At 40.8% G+C, this 11,872-nt stretch overlaps 1 protein-coding gene across 1 annotated transcript in view; it reads right to left on the reverse strand.

Annotated features, from left to right (window-relative positions):
* The window catches only part of CNKSR2 (connector enhancer of kinase suppressor of Ras 2), a 322,916-nt gene extending 311,795 nt beyond the window's left edge, over positions 1-11,121 (reverse strand). Inside the window, exons 1-2 of the mRNA XM_025213030.1 lie at positions 11,061-11,121; positions 10,239-10,402 (exon numbers count right to left, since the gene is read on the reverse strand). Of these exons, the coding sequence (XP_025068815.1) occupies positions 10,239-10,402; positions 11,061-11,121 (225 nt within the window). The remainder of the gene's footprint in view (positions 1-10,238; positions 10,403-11,060) is intronic.
* Between the last annotated feature and the right edge of the window lie 751 nt (positions 11,122-11,872).

Here is an 11,872-nt window from a genome sequence, read left to right on the forward strand (position 1 = left end):
GCTCTTCCTGGATGAAATAAATAGTAAAGAAAGCCAGTCAGTGAAATGCAAATTGAGGTGTCAGAGGGTGACAGACAGGCTGAGGGGGAGATGTAGCAGATAAAAGTGGAGAGGCACCTGGGGAGTCCAGATGCCAGGCAGGTTCTAGTGTGTTCTAGTGTGTCATAAATCCAGTGTCTATACTGAGTCCATGAGATTTTGAATCTAGAAAGTGGATGAAGTGAAGTATGTTGTTTCTACATCCTCTCCCCCAAAACACTGTGATTGGAAGGGGACTCAGGGAACGATCAGTCACTGGCCAGCTACAGATGTCAGTCTTTCCCCCCCGCTCCCCCTCCCTCTTCTCAGTTTCTGTTTACCTGAAAGACCGCCTGCCAAATCACCGAATCTCCAAATCTTTTTCTGAATCAATTTGGATGCTTCAAATCGATTCGGAGGTTTTTATGGGCCTCACGATTCAATTCAGATTTGACAATTCGGCTTCCAAATCGGGCTGAATCTTCTCCCAATCGAATCAGTGACTGAAGCTTTGCACACCCCTAGTAAGCCAGTCTCTGCTGATCACCATGGATCCTGGTTTTCTCTAACTTTAACTGAAAATTGGGAGTTTTTTAAACAAAGTTACCTCAAATCCACATTTTTCTGAAGTCTATACCTTAGATTTGGGCCAATTTTCACTGAGATGGCAAAAAGTGCACATCCCTAACATCAGGGTCAAATCCTGTCAAATTTCAAATTCATGCTCCATAGCATTCCAGGAAAAGACCTCAATTAAACAGTTATGATTTTTTTTTTCATATTTAAAAAAAAAAAACCCCAAAACAACTTATCCTAAGCTTTATTCCCCAACACAGACAAAATTTAAAAGTAAAAGAAAAAAAGTGCACCACATGTACACAATAACTGCGGCAGATCCCCAACATGTAAAACCTCATCCTAAACAGTGACAACAACCAGACACAGAGGCCAGAAACCAAATATAACAGAAGTTCAGCACAGAACTTTCCACATCCATAACAGAACACAAGTTTGGCGCACAGACTGATGTGACAGAACCTGGTCTAAGATGTGCTCCCCACCCCACAGGGGCAAGTATCTGTTCTGTTTACTACCAATATAAACTACGCCACCTACAAAAAACCACGTAACTTAGATCAATTCCACCTGGGGCTTTTTGACTGTCTGTGGCAAAAGTGGGATCCCGCATCCAGCCACAGTGCTGGTCTTCCACTGCCTCTGGGCATGCCACCCACCTATCTCACCTGCCATGCCTTGCTGTTAAGTGATTACTATCTTAATTAGGCAGGAGGCTGCCCATTCTGGGCCCTGGCATCTATGGCCTTTAGTACACACTCCTACCTTCCCTGATGTGTCCCATGCCTCACAGATGTTTCTAACAACTGTGTAAAGCTCCAGCCTGAGGCCAGGCCCAACTCATTACAGTATTAGGCCCCTCACGACCGGCTCTGTTACAGGCCACCCTCATACTGCCTCCCTCTCATTAAGGCCTCACACTCCACTGCCCTTCAAATGGTCTCTCTCATACTGCCCTTGCTGGGCCTCATTTGTACCACGCCTCCTTTTCCCCAGGGCCACACTCACCCTGCCCTCACCCAGACGGTCCTCGGGCTTGATTCCCCTTCACTCCCCAGCCAGCAAGCTCATGGCCCTTTCGGCATCTCCTGCTACCTTAATCTGAAAGAGCGCTGGGCAGTTCACAAAATACTGCATCAACTCTGTCCCTGTCTCGTAACTGGGTAACTCCCCGCAGCTGCTCTCCATACAGGGCTGCTGACTCACCCCCCCCCCCCATTTCTCCATGGTTTCTCCTCTGCTGCCCTCCAATCAGCCTCAGGCCCACCTGTGGCCTCAGGTGCCCAAAGGCTTACCTAAACCAAATTTGGTCCCCTAAGTTAACAGGACCTCAACTCATGCCCCTTACTCACAGGGCCTCAACTTTTCAATTTCTCAGGTGCAGTCCTTCAAGTGCCTCTCTGCACCCAGCCCTGCACCTCCCCCTCCCCTGAGACACATACTCTGCCCCCGTCTCTAGGGCCTGGGCTCAAACACCCCCAAAGGCTCAGGTACCCTCATCAGTGTGCCTGGCCCACAACTCTCCTTCTATCCCCAGGGTCTTACACCCTAAAGCACTCAGGTGCCATGCATGCCTGGCCCCCATCTCCCTCTTACCAGGGTCTTGCACCCCAAATGGACTCAGATGCCCCACACAGACGTGCCTGGCCCCACTACCCACTTCAGGCCTTGTGCCCCATGGGGCACAAGTGTCCCACATAGACATACCTGGCCCTAACTCCCTCCAATGCTGCTAGTAACTCACCTGATGGCAAGGGCAGGGGTTATTAAGGTGCCCCGACCCACCTTTCGATGGTCCTCAAACCTGGCATTTGCTGGCCCTGCCCTTCCCCTGGTAGGACCACCAGGCCTCCCTATCCCAGCAGGGTGCAGTTTTAGGTCATGCTCAGGACCAGGAGCCTCCAAGCCACCCCATAGCTCCTTCCCTTACCTCCATGCTGTCTCCACAGCAGCAGCTCTGCCAGGAGATGTTTCTTCCTCAGCACCCAGCTGGCCTGAGGCTTAAGATAGCCGCTTATCAGGCCTGGGCTGCACCTGCCTGGTCCAGTTCTTAAAGTGGCAGAGCACCATGACACCCCCTTTCCCGCTTAAAACGGTTTCTTGGGAGGGCTTTCCCTGCTGCTTATTTAACAAGCTGCCCCCAGAGCTTGCAACCCTGCTGAGTGGTGAGCACTTCACTGGTGCTCCGCCACAATGTCTGTACCTAATTCAGAGTCTTATCATGAGGAATGTTAGGCAACTTTATCCATCGCCATTACTGCCAGCATTATCATTAATTTATATTTCTAAGGACCATTCTTCCCAATGTCTCTAAATGTCAATTCAAGATTAAGAATGTAACAGTCCTCTTTCTCATCCAAGCAGTATTGCCAAGATAGCATACTTACACTTTATAAATACAAAACAATATAAATACTTTGCTTCAATAATAGTTGATTTCAAATGACTTATCACTAACATTTGCTAAAAGATTATGCTGACAAAATGCTCAATATGTTCAAGTGACTGTAACACTTGTCAGCATTCTTTTACTAATGGGTTTTCTGAAAGGAGGGAAATTGAATCTAGAAGTTTCCTTGGAGTCTGAAAGTCTCATTTTTAAGTGACACACTTCTACTACCAGCTAACAGAAGGAAAGAATCATCTTTTCTTCTGAACAAGCATCTTCCCTATCACAGCACTATTTATCGAGGCATCAAAAAGCCAGTCTACATCTATCTAATTACTATAATTATAAAATTATAAAAAAATTATACAATTATTTTGTTACTTTAATTAAACTGTTAGATTTAATCATAACTGTATTTCTGTATTTTTGCTCTGATAATTGTGGTCCTTGTTAGGCATCTGCCTTCACTCCTCCATAATTTTAACATGTGCATTAGACATATACTAATAAATATCACTCCCAATTCTCAAAACTGTTAGTGAACTAAGCTTTTAAACCCAGGTATAACACCTGGCATTGCCACACATGAAATTGCACTTTAAAACAACACAGCTGCCTAACATACCAGTTCCTTTGAACTGATGTGAACCTTTTGTAAATTCCCTCAAATCTCAAAGCAACCAGGAACTATTCAAATACACATCCCAGACTTTACATGTCTGACCTCCACATGATGGGGCAGTGTCCTCTTTCACATCAAGCAGTTTGCTTCTCCATAGTTAGGGAAGTCAGAAAAATCCATCATACAGCAACACCCAGTAAAAGTAACAGTAACATTTGTTCTTCTATGTATTTTCTACCAACTGACAGCAACATAGTCACCACTTAAGAGCAACACTGATAGACCAGGCAATGTTTACCTTCACTATGTCACAGGTCAATAGTGCACTATGTATGACATCATCTTTGCTCTCCCGCCCTTTTTAGAAGCCCACGTTCAAAATGCCAAGAAGTCTCTTACTTGCAGAAAAAGTTGAGATTAGCAGAGGCTGTTCAACTCCTGGGGTTAATTGAAACCAAACTGCAGTCAAAAGAGACTTGCGTAGGTTGGCTGTCTGCATAACTTAGAAGCAGAGGACTGACATATAAGACGGGAGATGGAAAGACAGTCACAAAAGCAAGTATGAAGGAAACGCCCTTGATGTCAATTGGGCTCTCATGCTATGTTTCAAGAAGAAGAGGGTACACAGAGCAGCATTTCTGAATCCTTAATCAAAGGAAAAGACTTCTGAGTTGCTGCTGCAGTTGGACTGAATCATTTCAAAACACGCGATAGTTGATACAGTAAGGTCATAGAAATGCTTCAGTATCAGTCAAAAAGGTTTGTGAAATGCATGGAGTCAGCAGCTAACCTAACAGTCAAGCAGTGGCAGACTGAAAGACTTCCTTAGATTCTTGAGAAGTTTTCCCTGACTAATATCTACAACACAAACAAAAAAACCCACACTTAACCAAAAAGGATCCTTTGTAGAAGATGCATTTGGGGGAGCAAAGTGACAGGAGTGGGGTGGAGGTGTCAGGAACAGAGAACACTAGAAGATGAAAATGTTTTGAAGATCAAAGTAATTTTGCTTACTTGCACCAACATGAATGGGAGGGACAAACACTTGCCACTGATGACTAGAAGTCAAAATTTAAGACAGGATTTCCAAAGAACATTACTAAGCTTCTCCTCAAATATAATAATTCAGTAAACAACTAGATGATGGGATGTTTTCATTGTGTGGCTCAAAAAGTGAGATCTTTAGCTCCATATGAAACCCTGCATGATTTGCCTCTTACTGGCAACTGTTCTGTCCTCCTCCCAGAAGTAATGGCTCTTACTAACATTTCTGTCCCTGAATCCAATCATTGTAAGAACCTGAAGAGACATTATGAATTGGAGCTTACAAACAAGAAGGTCGTTTGACATGTCTGACATGGACCTCAAATGTACATGTTCAGTCCTGAAATCCATAACTTGCTAGATTGCATTCATTCCCATTGATGATGCATAGCAAAACGTAAAACAGAAAACCATTTCCAACTGTTTCAAGATGCCAGTTTGTAAAAACCCATGCTGTGCCACAAGAAAGAAACTAAGATGAAGTCTTATAAAACCCTGAATCATGTTCCATTTCCTAGTTACATAACTAGAGAGAATGTCGTAACTGCCAAGGCCATAAAGGTGATCTTGCCTAAAGAAACTAATGAGGATTTATGATTGGCAGCAAAGAAAACAAATCACAGTATGGTGTGTCAAGTGGGTAAAGATTATTTTGAGGAAGTTCCACTTCAAATGAACGCAGAGGTATTGAAGGGCTTAAGCATCTTTTAGCACTTCTCAGAGAAAGAAGGTTTAGAAGCGAGGTTTCCAGGATGTGAAGTCTCATCTCCGAACAAAATCGCGACTCAGAAGGAGAAAATAAAATTAACCAAAATTCTTTCAGCCAAACTACATGACAATTTAAATCTTAAGTGAACTCAGTTCCAGGTTGATAATCAATGTAAAATTATGATACATTATGATATATGCCGAATGTGACTATTTTAGGTTATGTTTGTTTCAGTCACTGTCCAGGCAGAAGCAGAGTGCTGTCTCACAACTGCACTTGACACCCCAGAGGTGTCTGGGATTCTACACCATTTCGTGGTAATTTTCAGGACTTATGTCCAATGGGAAGGAGACCTGACAGAGGTATCTCTCCAAAGTGGATCCTCACAGAGATATTCATTTTTTAGAGGCTTCCCTTCTAGAGCCTTTGATTCTGCAATTTTATGGAGTGGAGTGGGGTGGGATGGGTGGGCCTTTAGGAGTATCATGGCTTTGCTCTGACATTCCAGGTAGAACAGATAATTAAACCTGAAAAAAGGCAATAATGATTTTTCAAAGTGATTTTTCAATAAGATACTTAAATACTACTTTTACTTCCTAACTTTACTGGCATATTATGAACTTCTGAGTCCATTATTTAGTTCCTGCAAGTAAGGAAATACAGGCCAAAGATGGGAAGAAAATGACTCTATACATGGAATGATAGCTTATAAAGTATAATATAAAGAATACGTAATATGAAGATATGACCAAATAAATCCTAACTTCAGTACATATGAACTTCCATTTCTGAAGGGAATCTTCTCTCTTTAGTATGATGGTGATTTAGCTTAATGTTCATCCTTACGGATAAATGTAATATTGAGATCTAGCTCACGATAAGAGCAATGAAAAAGATGTCTGAGAAATGATGTATAAAGATGAAATTAAGATAAAAATTACGTTCTTACGAAGAACCATCCATGACTAAAGTAGCTCTTTTTTATATTCATTTGCATATAAATGTTTTGTGTTAGTAATAAGTAACATGCCATGCATGTTATGAATGCATAATAATGGATTCTTGGCCAAATGACTGACATTCAGTCTACAATAACTTTCTAGCTTCATGGTTTTGATTGTATATAAGTGTTCCACTACAGCTATAGCAATTTTAAGTGACTGAAATGAAAATATTATCAAATACTTCATACATGCCACCCTCCATGAGTGACCTATGCAAGCATAAAAAAAGAAAGCCAATTGCTTCAATGATGGAGAATGCACTTCAAGGGTAGCTTCTTTACATTGCTGACCTTCAGGCCGTACACTAGTGGAGCTATACCAAGTTATACCATGAGAAAGCCTAGCCACATTTTTCTTAAAAGTAATGCCATGACATCATTCTAAACACAGTACACCGAACTGTATAATCTGGACCTGGAAAGGAAGTGAAAAACATATATAATTTGAAGCAAAGATGGAGAAAAGGAAAAATGCCTTCTTTGATGGTTCATCATCAATAGTACCATATTTACCACAACGGTTTCCTGGTGCTTAACAAAAGTATTTAAATAAACAAAAGTTCTTTTCTATATCATTCTCCACCCATTCTGTACAGCTGGTGACCTCAATTTTGGGTGAACTTCTTAATTCACCAGAAAGATTTTTTTTTTTTTTTAAATCTCACTTGTAAATCAGTTCAATCTGAAATATTTTTTTAGTGATACTTCAGAATTCCCAGGGAACTAATGAATCCAGTATTTGCTCAACTATACCATACTATTCTATACTATACCGTGCCATAACAACTATGCCAGCACAGGATCATAGGAAAGTAGCATTAGAAGGGACTTTGCAAGGTCACCTATTACAGCCTCCTGCTCAAGGCAGTATCATTCCTGCCTAAACTATCCCACCTTGTCTAAACTGCTTTTGAAAGTTTCCAAGGATGGAAATTCCACAACTGCTCTAGGTATCCTGTTGCAACATCTAACCACACGCATTGTCAGAAAGTTCCTCAAACTAAATTCCCCCTGCTGCAGCTTGAGACCATTGCTCCTAGTCCTGTCCCCTACAGCCACAAAAAAGTCAACCTCCATCCTCCCTATAATCACCCTTCAGATATCTGAAGACTGTTATTAAATCTACCTCCTGAGTTTTCTCTTTTCCAAGCTAAATAACTCTAGTTCTTTCAGCCTTTCCTCATAAGTCTGGTTTCCCAGGACCCTGATCATTTTTGCTGCCCTGTGCTAGACTCTTCCCAAACTGTCCATGTCCTGGGAGGAGTAAGGGGCCTCTATAATGGTTCATGGCACAAAGTGAGGCAGAGACCATGACCAGCACCTCTGATGAAACAGGGAGATATCCTCCCCAGCCAAAAATAGACTACCACCTACAACAAAAAGCATCTTCCTCATCCCCAACTTTTCATGGCCACTGTGCTATAAAAACTGCTATAATCTTGCCCCCAGCTGTCAAGAAGTTCTGGTCTAACACATAGCTCCAACCCACTGAGGTTATACTAAACCACCTCAGCTTAAACTAATAAGACAAAATTGGGTCCACACACTACATGACCGAGGCCCTCTTCTGTCGAAATCAAGAAAGAAGCATTTCTAATCCATTGTGGCATGAATAACATGCAACGCCCAATTAATCTTTTTCGTATTCATTCGGGGTACACATATCATTCATACCAAAAATTGCCACCAGGAGCAACTCCAGTGAAATCAAAGAAATACATCTGTAATGTAAATTTGTTAAGAGAAAGTACTCACTGTATATCAGCACTATTAGCCAGAAAAGCTACTGAAGTGGGTAAGAAGATAACTGAGGCACTTTAAAGTGCCCTAAAATATGCATGTATGCAGCTCCCCATTAAATGCTAATAGAAGTAATAAGCAAGCACTAAGTAGGAAAACATATCCCTAGACTAATTGACACAATAATAAAATGGAATTTTTATGAGTGTAATCATTTAGACTATATTCATTTACACTATATTAGTCTTAAGTCCCTAAATCAAATTTCAGCAGAGGCTTTGTCTGTTTGGTAAATAATAAATTCATATTAGGGCCTAATTAAAAACCTCGTAGAGTCAATACAAAAATTCCCAATTTAGAACTCAGATAGCAGTAAGACCCTGGTGCAAGCTTCAAAGAGACAAAAAAAACCCTTGAAGATCATTAGAAGCTCTATTCTGAATTCATTGTTGTATTGCTTGTGATGACATCTTCTTTCAAAGGAACTTGTAAGGGTGGACAAACCTGTATGTAAATAATGATCAGCAACTTCATCTCTAATTCAAATCACTGTTTACAAGTTTTAGCCTTCCACAGGAGTTCATAATTTTGTATATGCAAGCCTAGTCCATTATTTATGCGTGCAAAACATATGCATGCCACCTGGTTCTCAAAAAATAATTATGGTAAAATATAGAGAGAAAAAACATCTTTCAGCTGAATCAACTATGGTCATTCCCTGTAAAGGGGTTACAAAAATAAGTTACAAATTTCACTTCTGAACACTGACACACAATTATTTCAGATACATCGTATTTTTGTTTTTTCCATGGTAATTAATATTTTTAATTTTCTTTCCACTGTTTGAAGAACAAAAATTCTGTTCCAACTAACTGACTTTACATCCTTCTGCACTGCAATAGATGTCCTCATAGGATGTTTTGTATTCTTTACTTTTCAAAAACATTGAATGCCTATCTGTTCTCCTTTTGTTCAAAGCCAGTCTGCCACAATCAACAGGAGTATAACTCTATATGGAGAAGGGAACCTGGACAGATTCTGCAGGAGCATATTCAAAACCAAACCTGTACATGTACAAAATCTCTATTTGTCTTCTCCTGTAATTGCCCTTCTTCCTTCTGATTTTGTGATGCTCCCTTATTCACTCACATCCCAGATGCAACAGTAAGGTATAGAGTCCTGCTACATTTAAGAGAAAGTCTGGCAGACACTCAGGACCTACAAAGTCCCCTGGAGGTTCCCCAAAACAATCATTTTGGATTCCCACCACTGGGACTCTACTTTCTTACAGCCTCATCTGTAGTTTTGAAAATCTGTTCATAATTTAAAATCCTCAAGACAGATTTGGGCAGGCAAGCACATCTTAGTAAGTCACCCTCATGCTTCTTATGTTACAACCCCATCTCCCATAGCAGAGCCAACCCCCACAGCTGAGAATACAGACAACCTGCTTTACAATTCATTTCTATAACCTTGTCAGAAAGTTCTCAAGAACAATTGAGTTATTGCCCGGATCCTATATACTAAAGGTGATCCAAGCTTTCAGTGACCTGATATGACCAAGTAGTCCATTATCAGAGTCCCTTCTGTACATGCCCTTACTATTATTTCAAGAGTTAATCCTTCCTACTGTAAAAAATACACATAACTATGTTTAAACATACTAAAATAATCGACCAATATATTATTTATAATACTCTAAAGGAGTGCATGAAAGGGACACTGGAAAACTAACTTGATTATTACTAGGACCTTTTATTTTTAAAAGGGCACCCAAATAACACACATTGTCTATCTAGACTATTTTGTAAATAAGTAAGATACTATAAAATATAAGGATCATTCTATACATAAAAACTATTTTACATTGCAAATTACATACAAAGTCATCTTCCTCAAGAAAAAGGTGCTTTAGGATGGACATAATTTTTATTAGGTTGTCGTATAATCATCAAATCTGTAATGCCAATGTATTCAATTAAAAGCCTGTCTACATGGTAGTATGCACTGCTTCATGACTTAAAATTTGTTTACATGTCAGAAACTATAAAACAGTTTCTTTGCATATCTTTTGCATTTGAATGAATTCTTCCAAACATTTCTCTCACACTCCCCTTTCTCCCCCAAGGAAGTTTACCAATGCACAGAGCAAGTCAACTGCTTCCAGAATAAGTTCCTGATGGCCAATTCGGGTGACTCCCAGATCTTCCAATTCTTGGTGAGTAATACGTAGCAACTGGTCCCCGCTAATCTTCTCCCTCTCAAAGTTCTTAATATATTGTTGCAGGCAGTCATCAAGACCTATGAGAAAGAAAGAAAAAAAGAAACAAAGAAAGGAAAAAAATTAACATGCTGAGCTACTTCTCCAGTGACTAGCTGGGGCTTCTGCCTGGAAGCTGCAGAATACGGTAGAGACCCATCTTCTGATGAGGATGGGTCACCAGGAGTGCATTTCTTCAGTATTCCAGAATCTGCCCTGGCTTATAATAGCTTTCCTGGTATAATCCAAAGTGCCTTTTGACCTATATGGCCCTGAACAGTCTGTGCCTTACATATTTAAGGGACCACCTTTTTCCTTACATTCCACCACAATCCCTAACTGCACATTTGGGCAGGTCTTCAGCAGGCTGGGTTACATTTTGGGGTGCTGCCTGGAGACTTGGCTCTATTACATATAATTTAATTTTTATATTTTTTATCTAGTCTTTATTTGTTCTTGTAAGCTGCCCTGAACCTCTTTCATAGAGAGCAACATATAAATCAAATGAATAAGTAAAAAATAAAATGGCATGGACCAAATAAATCCAAATCAGTGAAAGGTATATGCAAAAACTCTAAACCAACCCAAAATGTATAAGTTAGCCTTTTCTCACCTTTACACCCACCAGAATACACAGGCTGCTCTAGTGCAGTTCTGGCTCCAATTTGGCTCAATTTATGGTAGTCTTGAATCCCATACAGCAAGAAACATAGGACCAGAAGAGGTCTATTGAGCCAGAGCCCCTTACATATGCAATCATTTTACCCAGGGAATCCCTGAAAAGGCCACTTCAAACCCTCAAACACAATTACAAGGCACTATATACAAGCTGGCATGTCTCCTATGTTGAGGTTTGCAAGAAGAGCAATCTCAGGAGGCTCACAGCAACATCATGCTATATACCTGCATTAGGGAAATACTCCCCTGACAAGTTGCATCAATCAATAGCAGAAAGAGAGACACTATATAGGACTTAATGCTCTGGCCATTTGGCTGCAGTTTCAGCCTGATGAGTCTCCCCGTACTACATATTTTGCCTAGAGCAAAAACTACCACATTATTTTACATAATTTATCAGAATTTAAATAGCAGCCTTTATTCAAGCAGCCCAAAGCAATATGGGTAAGTACAGTCAAAAAGCCTGAGGCTGAACCAATTCAGTCTTCGCAGGTTAATCTAAGCTGCGTAGACTGAACCAATAAGCAAGTGAACAGGCATTCACTTTTGATTCTGGAAATGCAGCCACGTGCCTGCAGTGGCCCAGGCCAAAAGACAGGGGGTGTTAGAGCATGCTTCCCTGCTTGGCTAGAGCAGGCAGCATGGACCAAGCCTAGACCACCCACCCTGTGAAGAGAGTTTTGCAGGGGAGTTGCAAAGCATCCTGGGATGCTGGGAGACTGAGTTAACTTGAATCTGGAGGAGATCTGGGACAGGAGTTCAATAAATCAATTTAACCTAAATCAGTTCAGTCTGATACTCTATCCATCCAGATTTATCTTAAACTGGTATTG

The sequence above is a fragment of the Alligator sinensis genome, unplaced genomic scaffold (assembly GCF_000455745.1).
Source record: "Alligator sinensis unplaced genomic scaffold, ASM45574v1 scaffold251_1, whole genome shotgun sequence".
Lineage (NCBI taxonomy): Eukaryota > Metazoa > Chordata > Crocodylia > Alligatoridae > Alligator > Alligator sinensis.